Genomic DNA, 20,608 nt, shown 5'->3' with positions numbered 1-20,608 from the left:
GTGAGTGTTCTCAAGCAAATTTGGCATTCAGTTCCGGGTCAAAGAGTGCAATTCCTGTTTGTCTGCACACACAAAATCACAAAACAAAAGCTCATCCAATATTGCTTGCAAAAACCAACAAATCGCTCTAAAAATGCCAGGAATCGCTTAACAAAATTACCCACAAGAGTGCTTGCGATTTGAAGCGTGAACTAGGCCTCAGTACAGTGGCGGACACAGGCAGCAGTGGGCCCCTGTGCAAAATATCAATTGTGGGCCCCCCTGACCTGCGGCGCGCGAAGCGCGCCGCGCCCAAAAATGGGTGCAGCTATAACCTGCGGCGCGCAAAGCGCGCCGCGGCAAAAAATGGGCGTGGATAGAACCTGCGGCGCGTAGCGCCGCGGCAAAAAATGGGCGTGGCAATGACCGGATAAGGGCGGAGCTAACTGTAATTTAAAGTGATCCCGGGGTGAGAGTGATATGGAGGCTGCCATATTTATTTCCTTTTAAACAATACTAGTTGCCTGGCGGCCCTGCTGATCTATTTGGCTGCAGTAATAAACTGAATTACACCAGCAACAAGCATGCAGCTTAATCTTCTCAGTTCTGACAATATTGTCAGAAACCCCTGACCTGCTGCATGCTTGTTCAGGGTCTATGGTTGAAAGAATAATGCTGCATACACACTTGAGATAAAAGTCTCTGGAAAAGGCAAGATCACAGACCAATTATACCCCATTCCATGTAGTATGAGCCATACCTTCACAGTCTATTCTATGGAGCTGCACTCCCCATCAGATAAAATCTTTGCAAGATGCTGCACACAAAGTTGCCCGTACACATTCAAAAGATCATTATCTGCAAAAGATCTCTTCCTGCAATAGATCCATTCCTTCAAAATGCATTCATAGTCTATGAGATCTGCAGATCATCATACACACCTTGTTTAGCAGGCAATCATCTGCAGATCATCTGCAGATCAGATCCACCAGGATGGATTTTCAGATCTGCAGATGATTGCCAGATATGCAGATGAAGTCTGTTAAACAAGGTGTGTATGAGGATCTGCAGATCTCATAGACTATGAATGCATTTTGCAGGAATGGATCTATTGCAGGAAGAGATCTTTTGCAGATAATGATCTTTTGAATGTGTAAGGACATCTTTGTGTGCAGCATCTTGCAAAGATTTTATCTGATGGGAAGTGCAGCTCCATAGAATAGACTGTGCAGAGTACGGCTCTCATACTACATGGAATGGGGTAAAATTGGTCTGTGATCTTGCCTTTTCCAGAGACTTTTATCTCAAGTGTGTATGCAGCATAAGAGGCAGAGGACCAGAACGGCAACCAGGCAACTGGTATTGCTTAAAAGGAGAGAAATATGGCAGCCTCAATATTATTCTCACCTCAGGTTCCCTTGAAAAGTGCAACGCAAAGACAGTGGGCCCAAGTTTTGGTGACCCTTTCCCCAGAAAATTCACATAATTGTGCAGGTTTTCTCAAGAAAATACACATAATGTGAGCAGATTTGCCCAGAAAATACATTCAATCATGTCGGCAGATTTGCCCAGAAAATACGTGCAATGATGTCGGCAGATATGCCCAGAAAATACGTGCAATGATGTCGGCAGATATGCCCAGAAAATACGTGCAATGATGTCGGCAGATATGCCCAGAAAATACGTGCAATCATGTCGGCAGATATGCCCAGAAAATACGTGCAATCATGTCGGCAGATATGCCCAGAAAATACGTGCAATCATGTCGGCAGATATGCCCAGAAAATACCTGCAATCATGTCGGCAGATATGCCCAGAAAATACCTGCAATCATGTCGGCAGATATGCCCAGAAAATACGTGCAATCATGTCGGCAGATATGCCCAGAAAATACGTGCAATCATGTCGGCAGATATGCCCAGAAAATACGTGCAATCATGTCGGCAGATATGCCCAGAAAATACGTGCAATCATGTCGGCAGATATGCCCAGAAAATACGTGCAATCATGTCGGCAGATATGCCCAGAAAATACCTGCAATCATGTCGGCAGATATGCCCAGAAAATACCTGCAATCATGTCGGCAGATATGCCCAGAAAATACCTGCAATCATGTCGGCAGATATGCCCAGAAAATACCTGCAATCATGTCGGCAGATTTGCCCAGAAAACACATGCAATCATGTAGCAAATTTGCCCAGAACATACATACAATCATGTGGCAGACCTGCCCAGAACATACACGCAATCATGTGGCAGACCTGCCCAGAACATATACGCAATCATGTGGCAGACCTGCCCAGAACATACACCTGCTAAAATAAATAATAAAAAAAAAACATTTACTCACCTGCAGCAGCAGACCTCCTGTCCCAGCCTCCATCCGGCGCGCAGCTCCCATGGGTGGTTGGGTGGATAGGTAGCCTGGTGGGTAGGTAGGCAGCCGGGTGGGTAGGTAGGTAGCCCTTAGCCGGGTGGGTAAGTAGCCTGGTGGGTGGCTGGGTAGCCGGGTGGGTAGCCTGGTGGGTGGCTGGGTAGGCGGGTGGGTAGGTAGCCTGGTGGGTGGGTAGGTGGGTGGTTAGGTAGCTGGGTGGGTGGGTAGGTAGCCTGGTGGGTTGGTAGGTAGCCGGGTGGGTAGGTAGGTAGGTAGCCTGGTGGGTAGGTAGGTAGCCGGGTGGGTGTGTAGGTAGCCGGGTGGGTGGTTAGGTAGCCGGGTGGGTAGGTAGCTGGGTGGGTGGGTAGGTAGCCGGGTGGGTAGGTAGGTATCCGGGTGGGTAGGTAGCCGGGTGGGTGGGTAGGTAGCCGGGTGGGTAGGTAGCCAGGTAGATAGCCGGCAGGGTGGTTAGGTAGCCGGGTGGGTAGGTAGCCAGGTAGATAGCCGGCAGGGTGGTTAGGTAGCCGGGTGGGTAGCTAGGTAGCCGGGTGGGTAGGTAGCCGGGTGGGTAGGTAGCCAGGTAGATAGCCGGCAGGGTGGTTAGGTAGCCGGGTGGGTAGCTAGGTAGCCGGGTGGGTAGGTAGCCAGGTAGATAGCCGGCAGGGTGGTCAGGTAGCCGGGTGGGTAGCTAGGTAGCCGGGTGGGTAGGTAGCCAGGTAGGTAGCCGGAAGGGTGGTTAGGTAGCCGGGTGGGTAGCTAGGTAGCCGGGTGGGTAGGTAGCCGGGTGGGTAGGTAGCCAGGTAGATAGCCGGCAGGGTGGTTAGGTAGCCGGGTGGGTAGGTAGCCAGGTAGATAGCCGGCAGGGTGGTTAGGTAGCCGGGTGGGTAGCTAGGTAGCCGGGTGGGTGGGTAGGTAGCCGGGTGGATGGTTAGGTAGCGGGGTAGGTAGCCGGGTGGGTGGGTAAGGTAGCCGGGTGGGTAGCTATCCGGGTGGGGGGCCCGACTCCTATCCTCCCTCACTCACCTCGGGGCCCCCCTCCCGGTATGCGCTGCAGCCGGCGGGAGAGCAGAAAATACAGGAAGTCTCCGGCCGGGGCTGCAGCAGACGCTAGAGGCAGCTGCTGCTTAGTTTCCGATATGTCTCCAAAGTTGGAGACCAAGCGGCAGCTGCCGCCCCGGCCGGAGACTTCTTGTATTTTCCGCTCTCCCGCCGCATGAGGGGGGGGGGGGGCGAGGTGAGGGGGGAGGACAGGAGTTGGGCCCCCCAGGTTAAAAAAAAAATAAATAAAAAAAAAAAAAAAAACCTGCAATACTTAATGGGCCCCTGAAGCAGCAGAACTTCAGGGGCCCTCGTGCGGCGGCACGGCCTGCACGGCCGTATGTCCGCCACTGCCTCAGTTACTTTTTTCCTGAATCTCTGTCTTAACAGGTTGTAAAAATTTGACAGGTTTTTTTTGACTAGTCCATCTCCTCATAGGAAATTCTCAGTTTCTTTTATTTTTTCAAAAGCACTCCTTGGATGGTAGTGGCACAATTTAAGAGACAGAGGCCAGTCTGCAGCTGCACATTTTTGTAAAGCCTTGTTCACATCATAAATCGCAACCGCTGACACCAGCGTTTTGCGATTTTGTGCGCAATTTTTTTGTTAGTGCTCCCCAGCGCTTACCTGTGCATTGCAATTTTATCAGGCGTATGTTCCAGACAGCGGTCGAGCAGCCCACATTGTGTCCAAAGTCCAACGTGCAAAGTGCCATGTGCAAAGGGCCACGTGCAAAGTTCCAAGTGCCACGTGCAAACACGTGCAAACACGTGCAAACACGTGCAAAGTGCACGTGGCACTTTGCACGTGTTTGCACTTTGCACGTGTTTGCACATGGCACTTTGCATGTGTTTGCACGTGGCACGTGTGCACTTTGCACGTGTCACTGTGCACTTTGCACGTGTCACTTTGCACTTTGCACATGTTTGCATGGGGCACTGTGCACTTTGCATGTGATTGCACGTTACACGTGTTTGCACGTGGCACTTTGCATTTTGCACATGTTTGCACTTTGCACGTGTTTGCATGTGGCAGGCAGCAGCTGGCCTGGTGTGTGCACAGCACACACACACAGACACATAGCAGCTGCAGCAGCACTGCAGCACACACTCTAAAGGCTCATACACACATCAGACCATAGTCTTTGGAAAATGAAAGATCACAGATCAATTTTACCCCCTTCCATGTAGTATGAGAGCCATACCTACACAATCTATTCTATGGAGCTGAACTCCCCATCAGACAGAAATCTTTGCAAGATGCTGCACATTAAGGTGCTGAAGACATTCAAAAGATCAGGATCTGAAAAAGATCTGTTCCTGCAAAAGATCCGTTCCTGCAAAATGCATTCATAGTCTATGATATCTGCACAGACATTAATCTGCAGATCAGATCCACCAGGATGGATTTTCAGATCTGCAGATGATTGTCTGATCTGCAGATGAATGTCAGTTAAATAAGGTATGTATGATGATCTGCAGATATCATAGACTATGAATGCAATTTGCAGGAACGGATCTTTGGCAGGAACAGATCTTTTGCAGATACTGATCTTTTGTGTCTGTACAGCATCAGATTTTTTTTCTGATCAGGAGTTCAGCTCCATAGAAAAGACTGTGTTAGAGTATGGCTCTCATGCTACATGGAAGGGGGTAAAATTGGTCTGTGATCTTTCATTTTCAAAAGACTATGGTCTGATGTGTGTATGTGGCCTAAATGTTACACTATGACATCAATCAATCAAGCTAATGAATGATTTAACTATAGTGTAGTGAAGATAGTGAAGGGGTTAATCACTGAACAGCTTATCACTGTGTACAGCCCTTGGCCCAGCAGCACTGCAGCACACACTCTGAGGCCTAGTGCACACCGGAGCGTTTCCGCTGCGGTTTGCGATCTGCTTGCGGGTGCGGATCTGCTAGGGTAATGCATTTCAATGGGGTGGTGCACACCAGAGCGGTAGGCGTTTTGCAGAAACGCATACTCCCGGGCTGCAGCAGATTTTGGATTGCGGATGCGTTTCTGCCTCAATGTTAAGTATAGGAAAAACGCAAACCGCCTGTCAAACCGCTTGGTATAGCGTTTTTGGAAGCGGATGCAGATGCGTTTTTTGTCAGAATCTGCTCTTCCAGGTCAAAGTGTACTTCCTGTTGTTCTGCTTTGCATGAGGGATTGCAGAGAAGGTTTGTGCAAGATGTCTGGCACGTGGTTTACCACAGAAAATTTAATAATTAAAATACAGAATAGTCCAGAGCTGTATGACAAGACATTGCCTGGACACAAAGATCATCAAAGGCTGCATGACATCTGGAGAAACATTGCCCATGAGTTCCTGGGTGAAAAATGGGAAAAATTGTCACCAAAGACTCAAGAAGCAAAAGGTGAGTGTATTTGTTAAACATGTGTTGTTAACTCTTTTAGGTTGACTCTTTTGGCACTGTGCTGACAATATGTGAAGACCCCTCCCCTGAAAGGTTAATTAGCTAATCCTAAGTGTCATTACCACATGTCTCTCTTGCAGTCTGTGTCTCTGTATAGCCATCTCTCAATCGGAACAGCACGTACATGTGTGTCTATGTATGCACATGTATTCTGCATGCGGTTGTGATATTACAGTAAAGAACATGATCATAGATTAACACATACAAAGAGGTTGACCTATTTTTTAATAGTAAAGTAAAGATCATAATGTAATCAAATTAAATGTCAACCTGTAATATTTACATACTTATCGGTTATGGCACAAAGTAATCTGCGAGTTTATCTCGCATTTGAATAGCAGAAATAGGCCCACGTAAGGTAGAAGGGACAACATTTTGAAGAGCACTGGGTGGAATCTCCTCCTCCTCCTCTGTGTTCATGCCATCTAATGTTCTTACATAATTGTGTAAAACACATGTGGCCTTCACAACTGCAATAGCATACTGTGGTTGCATTTTTAGGGCAGTATGAAAAATGCGCCATTTGTTAGAAAGTATGCCAAAAGCACATTCCACCACTTGCCTGGCTTTGGTAAGGCGCTGATTAAACACTTTTTTTTTCAGAGACATATCTCTTTGGGCATAAGGCCGCATCACATGCTCGGATAGAGCAAATGCCTCATCAGCCACAAACACACATGGGTAAGGTGGTTGTTGTGTGTCAGGCCAGGGTCGTGGTGCTGGTAAGGTCATTTGGCCAGTTACGAGTTTCAAGCCAAATCTGCTGTGTTGGAAAACAGCAGAATCATGTGAACTGCCGTAAGCACCCACATCCACATATATAAATTTTAAATTCGGATCCACCACAGCCATGAGCACAAGAGAGAAATATTTTTTATAATTGTAATACACACTGCCAGTGGCTGCAGGCATAACAATACGGACATGTTTCCCATCCACTGCTCCTAGGCAGTTAGGGAATTGATGCTTTTCCCAGAAATGCTGAATATTAGCCTCCCACATAGGTAGATCAGGAGGTGGCATAAATTCGGGCTGCAGTGTTTTCCAAATCAGTTTGCATGTGTCCAAAACCAGGTAGCGGATAGTAGATCTTCCCATCAGGAACTGATAATGCAGAGCTGCATATGAATGTCCTGTTGCCAGAAATCTGAAAAGTAATACAGAAATGTTTATTTGTTTTTTGTTCGAAGTTGGTCTCCTGCGCAAAAGATGGAAGTCTGTGCGAGACAGTTATAAAAAGGAGCTGGAGAAACAATATCAAGAATCTAAAAGTGGGTGTGGCAGTTCCCAAAGAACAAGATATAAATTCTGTGGGATTCTGGAATTTATGAGAAAACATCATGAGTCGGCTGAGTAAGTATGTCGCAAATGTACACCTATTACACTTCTGAAAAAAGTATCCGCTACAGCTGTAATATAAATACAAGTCACACAATGCATTGCAGGAGTGTGATAGACTCAATGTGATTCACTGCAGGTCATTTTACAGTAGGCCTTTGCTTAATATGATTGTTTACTAAGCTATTTATAGTGCGATTATCTGTCAGGAATCTGGTAGGATTTTGTGGACAAATACCAGTTGCCTTACACTCATGTGGATCTATTTGGCTGCAGTAGTGTCTGAATCACACACCACGAACAAGCATGTGTAGATTATACATTAATACTTCACTACAAACATGTGATCTGCATGATGACTCAGGGGCTGTGCCTTAAAGTAATACTCACAACATTTCTGCAGGAGAGAAAGGCAACTATGATTGTTGTACAGTTACACATGTACATCAATGACATTTTCTATTTTACATCACTGGCCTCTATACCAGTACTCAATTCTTCTCTTCTTCTTTACATTAGAACTGAAGATAGCCTGCCACCTGATCCTGATCCTGAGGAGGCGGAAATAGATGCAGGCCACAACACTAGCAGTGATCTGGAAGTGGATGATTTAACTCCACAGGATGGTGACACAGCTACACTGGATGAGAGTGACTCAACAACTGCTGATCAAACACAACCCAGTACACTAACTACTAGGCCACGCACAACTCACAGATCTAGTAGAGGTGTGAGGGCATCAACCCAAGGCAGGAGAATAGCAAGAGGTATGAGCAGGGCTGAATATGATCACAAGCTCATTACTTCTATTGAAAAGGCTGTGGATCATATGGAGAAGCGAGAGGAGGAAATCAAACAATTAAAAGAGCCATGCACCCAGTATCTGCTAAGTTTAGTGCCATTGTTACAGAAAGTGCCGCCAGATAAGCAATGGGCAGCCAGACATGCCATATCTGAGACCCTGGGCACATTTTTGCAAACTCAGAGCCAGGCAGAAGAAAATAGCTCCAACTATGTCACTCAACAACACATGCCTCATGCCACTCCTCAGTATCATTCATACCCACAACCATCTTACCAGAGTCACCGTATGTATGACCCACCTAGTTACCCACCTATGCATATGGCAACCCGGCCATATGGGCAGCAGCCACATTATCCTATGACAGGACCTATGCGTTTTGAGCAAGCTAATAGGTATCAAAGATCAGACACTCCAGTGTACACTGATTTATCAGCTCAGACCCAGCCACAAACTACTTCAGAATCAGCTACACAAGCTTTCATTCATGACACTGGAAGCATGTCTGATTATCTTGCACAACATGAGTAGGAAGTGTGCCTTATAGGTAGTGTAAATCGTTATATTTTATGTTAATATTTTAAAGTTAGTTTCACATACCTCAAAGTTATGAGGAGACGCTCCGTTGGAGTGATTGCACGGCGATAATTAGTATCTTGTCTTTGAAGGGCATCCTTCAATTTGGACAGTAGACAATCAAAACTGTCAAAAATACAGATGTATATGTAATTTGTTGATGATGTTTGTGATATAAAAGCATTCTTTTTTGAACATATACATTCTATGTTTGCAAAAATACCTTCATGACAACATGGCCTAAAGAATTATTTGGGCAACCACTACCAAAAACAAATAAAATAATGTCGCTGGCCACAACAAGTGTCTTTACTGAGTTTCTGCTGTTCATAGGTGCATGATATTGGTATAGGTATAAATGTGTGTTACGTGGGGTTATTACCTTAGGTTATTGTTCAAAAATGATGTATGCTTATATACTATAGTAGTTACTGGGTAGTCCAAAAAAGCAATAGGTGTTAGGCAGTGTATGCATAACACACCAGGAACAAGCATAATGGTAATCTTAGTCTTTTAATGCATATACATGATTGCTGAGTGTGTTGGTTTGTACATTGGAGTCCAACAGAGTGTTAAATAAGGCTCAGCAATGACTGCAACATTCATTATTTAAATAACAAGAATGCCAAATGGTACAGAACAAACAAAACAACTCTTACCTGCCCACAGACATTCTGGTGTAGCCAAAGAACTTGTCTGGATGCTGCCTCAAGTCACGATAGAGTGTCCAAAATTGACCCTTCCTGCGCCGCTGTTGCAGTATGGGATGCACCCAGTATCTCCGTGTCCTTGGCCTGCGTCTCATATATGCTGCTACACATATTAGTAATAGCAAATCAGGATACATTTTCTCTCTCCACAAAAACAACTCACTCTCAAACACTATGTCACCTCTCCTCAACTAACCCACAATGCTGTGAAGGACCACTCCCTTTTTATATTGGTACTTGCACTTTAATTCCTTCATTTGATCCACATGTCATCAATATATCTAATTTTTAGCCTTTGGTTCAACTCTTTCTACCTTTTTCCTTAAAAAACGCAAAACGCAAAACGCTAGAAAAACGCATGCTAAACGCCACCGCAAAACGCAAAACGCTAGCAAAACGCAGCTAAAAAAACAGACAAAGCGTTCAGAAAAACGCTAGCGTTTTGCGGATCTGCTTGCGGTTTTTGGTGTGCACCAGGCCTAAGGGCTGGTGCACACCAAAACCCGCTAGCAGATCCGCAAAACGCTAGCAGATTTTTAAACGCTTTTTTTTATTTTTATGAGGCGTTTTGCTAGCGTTTTGCGGATTGCTGCTGCGGTTTTCAGTATAGTAGATTTCATATATTGTTACAGTAAAGCTGTTACTGAACAGCTTCTGTAACAAAAACGCCTGCAAAACCGCTCTGAACAGGCGTTTTTCAGAGCGGTTTGCGTTTTTCCTATACTTAACATTGGGGCAGAAACGCATCCGAAATCCAAAAAATGCCTCACCCAGGCATTTTTCGTTTCTGCAAAACGCCTGCCGCTCTGGTGTGCACCACCCCATTGAGATACATTGACCAAGCAGATCCGCAGCCGCAAGCGGATCTGAAAACGCGGAAAAACCCGCTCGGTGTGCACCAGCCCTTTAGGTGTGTACACACATGCGACTATAGTCGTTTGTAACGATCGTTCCCCGATCTTTACCAACGACGATCGTTACAAAAAACGAACCAACGACTATTAAGGCAAACGACGAACGAGGCAAATCGCTACAAAACAAAGTTCTGTCTTGGCGGATTTTTACCACCGACGATTGTTAGCAAAAGTGGTACATCGTTGGAAACGATCGTTCGTACCAGGCTGGACATGCGCATTTCACTTTTTCTCCAAGGAACTTTACAATTTTATGCGCAGGCGCATTAAGTGCTTTTACGTGGTGTAACGTTCGTTCTAACGATGTGATCGTTACACACTTTTTACAACTAACTTTACTTCGGTCGTTCTTTCGTCAATAAAAAGATCGTTCGTCGTTGACAACGAACGATCGTTGTCGCATGTGTGTACGTAGCATAAGGCCACATACACACATCAGACCATAGTCTTTTGAAAATGAAAGATCACAGACCACTTTTACCCCCTTCCATGTAGTACGAGAGCCATACCTACACAGTCTTTTCTATGGAGCTGAACTCCCCATCAGAAAAAAATCTTTTCAAGATGCTGCACACACAGATGCTGTACAGATACAAAAGATCAGTATCTGCAAAAGATCTGTTCCTGCCAAAGATTCGTTCCTGCAAATTGCATTCATAGTCTATGAGATCTGCAGATCATAATACACACCTTGTTTATCTGACATTCATCTGCAGATCAGACAATCATCTGCAGATCTGAAAATCTATCCTGGTGGATCTAGTCTGCAGATGAATGTCTGTTAAACAAGGTGTGTATGATGATCTGCAGATCTCATAGACTATGAATGCATTTTACAGATCTTTTGCAAATCCTGATCTTTTGAATGTCTACAGCATCTGTGTGTGCAGCATCTTGCAAAGATTTCTGTCTGATGGGGAGTTCAGCTCCATAGAATAGACTGTGTAGATATGGCTCTCATACTACATGGAAGGGGGTAAAATTGGTATGTGATCCTTCATTTTCCAAAGACTATGGTCTGATGTGTGTATGAGCCTTAACTGTCACACTATGAGACATCAATCAAGCTAATTAACGATTTAACTATAGAGTAGTGATAGTAGTGAAGGGGTTAATCAATGAACAGCTTTAGGTTTACAACTGTGTACAGCCCTTTGTAGGGCACCAGCACTGGAGCATGTCTCTCAGTGTGCATTCAGCAAGCCAGGACGATCTGTCTCATCATGGCAGCCCTCCTTATTATACAGGGGGGCTGGCCAGTGTTCCTTTCTGTGATTGGGTGCCATGGCTTAGGCTGGGTGCCCTCTGATTGGCTCAATGAGGTCAGGTGGTGCCGGCCAGGGTTTCCCTCTGTGATTGGTTGCTAGGGCTTCTGCTGGGAGCCCTCTGTTTGGCTCCAGGACGTCATCACCTTAGTTACAGTATTTCGAATCCGGATATCCGGATTATGCGCAGATAGCTAACCGGATTTGGGCTCAGCTATCTGGAATCTGGATTCGGTCTGATAGGCCTAAAAAGTTTGGATATCCGGGTTTCCCGGATATCCGGAATCCGGATGAGCACCCCTGTTCCCTACACCTTCCATTGAGGCAAATCGCCCTGAAAATGGTACAGGCAGCGCTTTGGTGAGCGGATCGGAATCGAACCAAACTCATATGTGAACACTCTCATAGGGAATCATTGCACAAGCGCTTTTAGGGTGATTTTAAAATTAACTGTTGAGAAAAACTACTGTATCTATCCTCCGTCTCCTAAAATGACTTTTTAAGATATCCCAAAGTTTTATTTTAAATTTAAATCTATTTTTTAAGTTTTTACTGTTTCATTGTCTCTGCTCAATGACACCTTCATTGAAATATGCCAGAGCTCAAATGTATGAATTATTGACCCTTTTTATTTCTTTCCTGCTCTCAGAAGCCATTTACTGACAGGAAAGTGTTATATGACTGTAATTACTAATCAGTGAGGGTTATGCTATAGTCTGACCCAGTCCGACCCGGTCCCGACCCAGGCAGAAACTTTCACTTGCATACCTGAGGTTTAACTTTTTCAGGCAGAGAAAGAAAAAAAGGAACACAGCCTAGTTATTTGTGTGCTTTCAGTTCTGATTAGCTCCCATTATTGTTACTCTGCATCAGGTCTCTACTCTGCTTTATTCATGGTTCCTGATTTGACTTTGGGTTATTTCTTGGTCTCCACATTAAAGGTCCGTACACACGCCGGACTGGAGGCAACGACCTCCCGCTGGGTGGCCGTTCCAGCGACAGTCCGGCGTGTGTACAGTCTGTCGGCGGACTGATACGGCTGTTTCTGAGCGAACCCAGCGGGAGGTGACGACGGACCCGTTGTTGCCTCCAGTCCGGCGTGTGTACGGACCTTTAACTGAACCATTCTGCATTGCCACCAATCCTGACCTGAGCCTGGATTCCATTATGTCTGTATGGCGTGTGCCTTGATCTCAGCTTAACCAGTTCACCCTCGAGTGGTTTTTACCCTAACGGATCAGAGCAATTTTCACCTGTCAGTGCTCCTCCCTTTTATTCCCTAATAACTTTATTACTACTTATCACAACAAACTGATCTATACCTAATTTTGTTCGCCACCAATTAGGCTTTCTGTGGGTAGTACATTTTGCTAAAAATTTGTTTTATTCTAAATGCGTTTTAACAGGAAAAATAAGAAAATAATGGAAAAAATTAATTCTCAGTTTTCAGCCATTATAGTTTTAAAATGAAATGTTCCCCTGTGGCTAAAACTGACACATTTTGTTTGCCCAGTTGTCCCGATTATTAAACCGTTTAAATTCACAATGTATGGCGACAATATATCATGTGGAAATATAGGTGTTACTTTTCTGTTTTGTGTTTGTTTTTTTTTTTTTGTCCGGTCCATAATCACAAGCCCCTATGTTGTAAAATCATAGTAATATTCCCTCATAAAATATAGAAGCTGAGTCCCTAAAACAATTATTTATGTATTTTGTTACAAGTGGGGTTTTTTTCGGGGGGGGGGGGGGGGGGGGCGCTATGGAAGTGTAAGTTATTAATTTCATTAATATTGTGTATATGTGTATGTATGTGTAACTTTACTTTTTGGCCACAAGATGGCGCTAGTGAATACTCTCCTGTTTAGGAAGTCTTCCCTTTTTTTTTTTTACATTTTACTGAACAGTGACGGCTTCCTGTTTTATGAATGGACGAGGCCGCTGATCGCGGTCACGTCCATTCATTACAGGCATTGCGAATGCGATGGTAAATGGCGGCGGGATCGGCGCGCACATGTGCGGAGCGGGAGCGAACGACTTATTAAAACGTCCTGTTGCCATTAACAGGCTCAAACAGGATATTTTAATAAGTCCGTTTGCCGTTAATTGTTAATGTAATAAAAAAAGTGCTTCATTTTTACAATAATTAGGTATAAATGATTTAGTCAGTGTTTGCCCATTGTAAAATCTCATTGTTAAATCCCTGATTTACATTCTCACATTTATCACATGGTGACATTTTTCCTGCTCGCAGGTGATGTAGCTGCTGCTTGCTTTTTTGGCAGTTGGAAACAGCTGCAAACAGCTATTTCCCAGAATGCAACAAGGTTCACAGACAGGAAACTGCCAGGACTATGGTCCTCACAGTTTCTTGTGGGAGGGATTTCACCACAATATCAGCCATGCAGCGCCCCCTGATGATCCATTTGTGAAAAGGAACAGATTTCTCATGTAAAAGGGGGTATCGGCTACTGATTGGGATGAAGTTCAATTCTAGGTCACGGTTTCTCTTACCAACCAAGAGAGTTTGACTCCTGCCCTTTCCTCAGCTTGTCTATAGACCAGGATTTTGTCTGTTTGCCTTCCTTTGATACAGTGTTGCTCTAGGGATCTCACACTGTGTATTCCCGTTTCTTCTGTTGCCAGTAAGGTAATATCGGGGTCATGACCTGGTGTATACCAGCAACATAGTAGCCTGCCACTCATTGGTACACACCCTGCAATTTTTACTTTAAATGCTATTTCCGATCGGGATAATGATTGGATCTGGGAAAAATATATACAGGCTGTATATATTCTATCCGATCATTTTCCCGATCTGAAATCGCATCTAAAGTAAAAATTGCATGGTGTGTACCAATGAGTGCCTGCTGATCACTAGTACCAGATTCCTAGCTTTAAAATTGACTTGTTTCACGATCAGAAACTGATTGTGCATGCTGAAAGATATTGATTGACCTGCTGGCTATCATTCCATGTGTATATCCTTTTAAATCCTTTTCAGTCGTTATCCAGTCAGAAAAGTTAACGGAAATCTGATGAGAATTTGAAAAAATAATCACATACTGTACATGTGTATACCAGCTTACTTCTATATCAGATGAATGTCCGATATGAATATCGATCTAGTGTGTACTAGGAGTGAAGATACTTTATCCCTCATAATTTGTGCTGATCAAGGCTTGATTTCAGTCCGTGCCATGGGAGGGCCTATGCCTCCTGCCTGTGATGGCCTTGTGCTACTTATATGGAAATGTTCTTTTACCTAGTACCATACCACATTTGTTGAATAATGTCATGTAATGTGAGACCATATTGTGACCTGGCTAACCAATAAGAGGGCCTATACAAAGATTCTGGTCTGCCTACTCATGTGCCACTATTCTGCCTGGACTGTACCACTGCTTTTCAGGGAATGTTTTTGAAAATGAAGGAACCTTACCCTCCCAGTGTGTAAAATGTTCTGATTATAATTCCTATTGTAAGCCACAGCTACATTGGAAGTAAAACTTACAGTGCTCTAGGGGCAAATGTGTTTGTGTACACAAATATATTTTATATTATACAGGTTTTCACCATAGTGCCCTTTTACTCCTCAGGGCCCTTTCACACTGGCGCAGTCCATTGTGGCAAATTTCCAATACAAGGATCGCACACACGTCGGTAGGTAGGCTGGTGCTGGACCCCCAGGCAATGTGCAAGTAATTTTGATGGAGTCTGCACACAAACCGTAGACGCAATAAACGTGACGTGTTTATTCTCTCATCACATACATGTGCAGACACTGTCTGACCTGCTTAGGTCAGACCGTCTGCACATGTATGTGATGGGAGAATAAATACTTCACGTTTATTGCTTCTACGGTTTGTGTGCGGACTCCTTCATGAAAATTACATTGTGGCAAATTGACGCACTGCTACCGCAGCCTAATGAAAGCCTATGGAAAAGTTCATACTTCCCATGTTGCGGTACGCTGCGCCGGAAGTGCCTGATTTAATGCTAGGGCATACCTAAGTTACAGCGCAGCTCTTGCGGCGATCTGCATTGGCCCGGAACGGGACAGCCGTGTGACACGGCTGTCCCCCTGGGCGGCAAGGAAGCGATCCGCTGTCATGGGTTGAAGCCTATGACAGCCAATTGCGTTGATTGGCTGGCGGGGGGATAAAAAAAATAGGCATATTTATTATAAAAAAAAAACATCCTGGGAGCGATCATAGCCCACCAACAGAAAGCTCTGTTGGTAGGTAGAAAAGGGGCTGGGAAGGTGGGAATCACTTGTGTACTGAGTTGTGCGGCCCTGCAGCGAGCCGTTAAAGCTGCATTTGCCTTAGTTGTAAAAAATAGCCTGGTCACTAGGGGAGTTTAAGAGTGTGGTCCTTAAGTGGTTAAAGAAGTTGGCGGCACGCATGCGTGGAAGTGTATTTTTACAATACGCTTCTGTGCACTTCCGCATACCCGAAGTAGGAAGTGACCGCAATCGCGCGTCACTTCCTGCTTGGCCGAATGCCAGACAGATAATACCCTATACTAGCGTGGTGTTCCCTGAAGGCCTGTTTTTGGTGGTGCAACACTAACGCCAATTTGTGGCGTGAACCCAGCCTCAGACTGCCAGGTATTCTTTTTCAAAAAGCTACTCGCCTGTGCCAGCTATTTTGGAATACTGGTGACCAAATGTTTTGACAAGCTCCACATGTGCCATAACACACATTAGTCAGTGGGAGTTGTGTTTGAGGGCAAATAATTGATATTTGATCAGAATTATGGTAGTTATGAAAATCTATTCAGCTTTTAAATGGGCTAATTCCAATCTTGGAAGCACAGGATTTGTCCATTTTCAAGCTACATAATTCTGCATCAACATAATTGCATATCTCTGGGCAACTGAAAAAAGTGCTCTAAGCACTCCATTTCTTGGAGTGGAGTGAAGTGAAGTGCAATAAACCATAAAAAGAAAAAGAACTAGAGGAACAACAGCCATGAATCCAATAGGCAGTCATACTTTTATTCCAAAAAGCGGAAAATGAAATGCAGAAAACGAAAAGGGAAATGCAGAAAACAAAACAAGAAACAAAATGCAGAAATTCATCAGTTTAGGCGGAAAACGCTTTTAGATGTCATCGATGGGAAATTATGCAATGTGGCGGCAGGCAGAAGTAGTTTTGGCAGAAAGCATCCATAGACACAGATCATAGAGACGGCAATTATGAAACGCCTAAAGATGTCGGTGGCAGTCTTGGGGTTAAGGCGACCATTCACAGGTTGATATTCGCAGTGACATGTGTGATCGATAAGCTTTGAATTGCTTTTGAACAGATTAGGAGTTGAAATGGTGACCGGAGGTTGAGGTAATTTTTCCTAGAGCAGGCGAAGGAGGAGTGATGAGGGAACGATGTCTACACAGTGTTGTACTGCACCTTGCATCACACCACTAGAAAGGACTGAGGATAGATCATTTCCTGATCAGGTCCTTCATAGATCTAGTGGGTGTAGATGTGGTAACCTCTTTACTTCTACCCAATCAATTTCTGTTTGGGGAGCGTTTCCGAATTGGATTACTGTTTATTGATCTATGGATAACTTCCTACCTCATCACTTCGGTCACCTGTTTAAATCGATGATGACATGCTTAATCATACTCCTGATACTTCATGTATATCTGGTATGAGTATAATTAGAGCTGTGCTAGTGCATGCATATTCTGTGTAAAATGGGACTTTTGACCCTGGACTGTGATAGCTGGATATGAAACTCATCTCACTAATCTCTTTTGAAATGACAGAATCCAGAAGCTCTATGCATTAATACCTTTTCCAAATTAAATCTTGCCACCAATGCTACTGAATGCACAGCAGGAGGTACACGTAAACACTAGTCCATTAAACAGGAATTTGTGAATTGATGCATAACTGAATGTATACATCACAAGATTTCATCTAAGCAAAGGCAGTGTTACATTTCTCATTTCCTTTTTCTTTTAGCAAGTACTGTGCAAGAGTCGACACACTAAATTACCTTTTATCTCATAATTTACTATTTCTGCTTACTTCACTTTATCTCATGATTCTCTAGTGTTAAACACTCATACAAATTTTTTTTTTTTTTTTTTTTAAGGTAAAAAGTTTTCTCCCTAATTAGGTTTATAAATACAGGTCCTTCTCAAAAAATTAGCATATGGTGATAAAGTTCATTATTTTCTGTAATGTACTGATAAACATTAGACTTTCATATTATCAACTAATTAACTCTAAACACCTGCAAAAGATTCCAGAGGCTTTTAAAAACTCCCAGCCTGGTTCATTACTCAAAACCGCAATCGTGGGTAAGACTGCCGACCTGACTGCTGTCCAGAAGGCCATCATTGACACCCTCAAGCAAGAGGGTAATGCTGGGAATACACGGTTCGTTTTTGCCTTCGTTTAAACCTTCGATTCGTTCGGTAAACGAATCGAGTGTTGAAAACGTATGTGAAAATAGTCATAATCTCATTATAGTTTCGATTAATAGACCCCAAAAACGAACGACTAGTGATCGAACATGTTTGATATTATCTCTCTTTATCCATCTAATCGAGCCATTGGTAGGCTTGATGGCTGTTCAGATCGATTATATATTCGTTTATGCTAGTCCGTCCCTGTAAAAAGGGATTTTCGTTTCGTTTCTTTGCAGCCTTCGATCATTGGAAAAACGAAACCATCAGAATCGAAAAAAAAACGAAACCGTGGGTGGTGATATTAACCGTATGACCGATTATTTCGGGATCGAAAAGGACAAAAGGCACAATCGAAACGAAGGTTTAAACGAAGGCAAAAACGAACCGTGTATTCCCAGCATTAGACACAGAAATAAATTTCTGAACAAACAGGCTGTTCCCAGAGTGCTGTATTAAGGCACCTCAGTGGGAAGTCTGTGGGAAGATAAAAGTGTGGCAGAAAACGCTGCACAACGAGAAGAGGTGACCGGACCCTGAGGAAGATTGTGGAGAAGGACCGATTCCAGACCTTGGGGGACCTGCGGAAGCAGTGGACTGAGTCTGGAGTAGAAACATCCAGAGTCACCGTGTACAGGTGTGTGCAGGAAATGGGCTACAGGTGCCGCATTCCCCAGGTCAAGCCACTTTTGAACCAGAAACAGCGGCAGAAGCACCTGACCTGGGCTACAGAGAAGCAGCTGTTCGGATTCCTCCTGTGACGTGTTCTGTCCATTGCAAGTGGAGCTGCAATACTGTCATTATTCCACTAATGGTTTGCTGCAGCTGAGCTGCAGCCAGATAGCCCTGGATTTCCTGCATGCATGTTCTTGCATAGCACTGCATGCATTTGTTATGATGGTCTTTCAGCTAGCTAATGGTGTTCAGGCCAGCACAGGATTGAATGATTACCATTCAGCTGTGTGGAGATTTGCATCTCTGCTCTCACCGGATGACCTCAGTATAAAGGTCTGCTTCCTGCAAGCGTGCTCCGCCCATCATAGTTTCAGCTCTGTCTAGGCTGTTACTGGGTCCCTTGATATTGTAATATATATTCCTTGTCTTAGTTCAGTTATCCTGTGGAGCTACGTTATATATTTCCCACGGGGACATATATACGTACTCCTAGTATAGAGATTTTGTATTGCCTAGTCTTGTTCGCTGTATTGCTCCTGATTCTAGCCAGTGTTCCTTGCTTATGTTATATATCGGTTCATCGCCGATATATACATATGTTAGTCAGTCATTTGTAGTTTTATGATAGCTGTAAATTGTAATACGCTAGGAAATCATATCTATTGTATATTTGTCTATGCATTACGTTTGCCTGCCTTTTGATTCTGCTATTTCCTGACTATTTTGTCCTGTCCTTGCAAGGTAGCCATTGCTGTGGTTGCTATTGGCTACCTCACTCTTGTCTTTGTGAATGCTTGCTGTCACTGAGATAGTGACTAGATTAGCAAGCATTCATTCTTTCAGCCTCTGTCCTCCTAGTCCTGTCCTTGCAGGTAGCCATTGCTGTGGTTGCTATTGGCTACCTCATTCCAGTCTGTCTTGTATTTGTTTGAATGTTTGCTATCGCAAGAGCAGCGCAACATCGCACTGCGCTGCCATTGCGTCTTATCAGAAGCCCAGAGAAGCAGTTGCTCTGGGCAGCCTGTGTAGCCTCTTCCGTAATTCAGCTCTCAGCCTTGTTGTGCTGGCTGGTCAGAACGTATGACCCCCCCCCAGCGTTACAGCAGCACTGGACTGTTGCTCAGTGGTCCAAAGTATTTTTTTTGGATGAAAGCAACTTCTGCTTGTCATTCGGAAATCAAGGTGCCAGAGTCTGGAGGAAGACTGGGGAGAGGGAAATACCAAAATGCCTGAAGTCCAGTGTCAAGTACCCACAGTCAGTGATGGTCTGTGGTGCCATGTCAGCTGCTGGTGTTGGTCCACTGTGTTTTATCAAGGGCAGGGTCAATGCAGCTAGCTATCAGGAGATTTTGGAACACTTCATGCTTCTATCTGCTGAAAAGCTTTATGGAGATGAAGATTTCATTTTTCAGCACGACCTGGCACCTGCTCGCAGTGCCAAACCACTGGTAAATGGTTTACTGACCATGGTATTACTGTGCTCAATTGGTCTGCCAACTCTCCTGACCTGAACCCCGTAGAGAATCTGTGGGATATTGTGAAGAGAAAGTTGAGAGACGCAAGACACAACACTCTGAATGAGCTTAAGGCCACTATCGAAGCATCCTGGGCCTCCATAACACCTGAGCAGTACCACAGGCTGATTGCCTCCATGCCACACCGCATTGAAGCAGTCATTTCTGCAAAAGGATTCCCGACCAAGTATTGAGTGCATAACCGAACATAATTATTTGAAGGTTGACTTTTTGTTTTAAAAACACTTTTCTTTTATTGGTCGGATGAAATATGCAAATTTTTTGAAATAGGAATTTTGGGTTTTCATGAGCTGTATGCCAAAATCATCACTATTAAAACAGTAAAAGGCTTGAACTACTTCAGTTGTGTGTAATGAATCTAAAATATATGAAAGTCTAATGTTTATCAGTACATTACAGAAAATAATGAACTTTATCACAATATGCTAATTTTTTGAGAAAGACCTGTATATATGGCAATTCACAAATGGCACATACATTATATACATTGATGTTACCAATTCATGACGGCTTCTCAGCTGTCTTATGCGTGAC

The 20,608-nt window shown here is 44.1% G+C and overlaps 2 protein-coding genes and 1 long non-coding RNA gene across 4 annotated transcripts in view; 2 read left to right on the top strand and 1 right to left on the bottom strand.

Annotated features, from left to right (window-relative positions):
* BVES (blood vessel epicardial substance) overlaps positions 1–20,608 on the top strand; it is a 128,209-nt gene that overhangs the window by 25,007 nt on the left and 82,594 nt on the right. The window lies entirely within an intron of this gene.
* LOC137570718 (uncharacterized) lies at positions 5,269–9,622 on the top strand. The gene is made up of 3 exons (XM_068279424.1): positions 5,269–5,772; positions 7,023–7,185; positions 7,690–9,622. The coding sequence occupies exons 1-3, from the start codon at positions 5,487–5,489 to the stop codon at positions 8,501–8,503; spliced, it is 1,263 nt and encodes a 420-aa protein (XP_068135525.1). The 5' UTR covers positions 5,269–5,486; the 3' UTR covers positions 8,504–9,622.
* Positions 6,622–9,579, bottom strand: LOC137570719 (uncharacterized). The gene is made up of 3 exons (XR_011031154.1): positions 9,208–9,579; positions 8,573–8,674; positions 6,622–6,979 (listed from the first exon to the last, which is right to left on the bottom strand). It is a non-coding gene; the product is annotated as an uncharacterized lncRNA (long non-coding RNA).

The sequence above is a fragment of the Hyperolius riggenbachi genome, chromosome 4, assembly GCF_040937935.1.
Source record: "Hyperolius riggenbachi isolate aHypRig1 chromosome 4, aHypRig1.pri, whole genome shotgun sequence".
Classification (NCBI taxonomy): Eukaryota; Metazoa; Chordata; class Amphibia; order Anura; family Hyperoliidae; genus Hyperolius; species Hyperolius riggenbachi.
The sequence above is the reverse complement of the archived record's forward strand: the minus strand, read 5'-3'. Positions and strand labels throughout refer to the sequence as shown.

Excerpts from the sequence above, each read along its gene's own strand:
- LOC137570718 (XM_068279424.1), top strand. The coding sequence starts at position 5,487 with ATGCAGATGCGTTTTTTGTCAGAATCTGCTCTTCCAGGTCAAAGTGTA. Across the intron at positions 5,773-7,022 it reads AAAGACTCAAGAAGCAAAAG|TTGGTCTCCTGCGCAAAAGA; the intron begins GTGAGTGTATTT and ends TTTTGTTCGAAG. Across the intron at positions 7,186-7,689 it reads AAACATCATGAGTCGGCTGA|AACTGAAGATAGCCTGCCAC; the intron begins GTAAGTATGTCG and ends TCTTTACATTAG.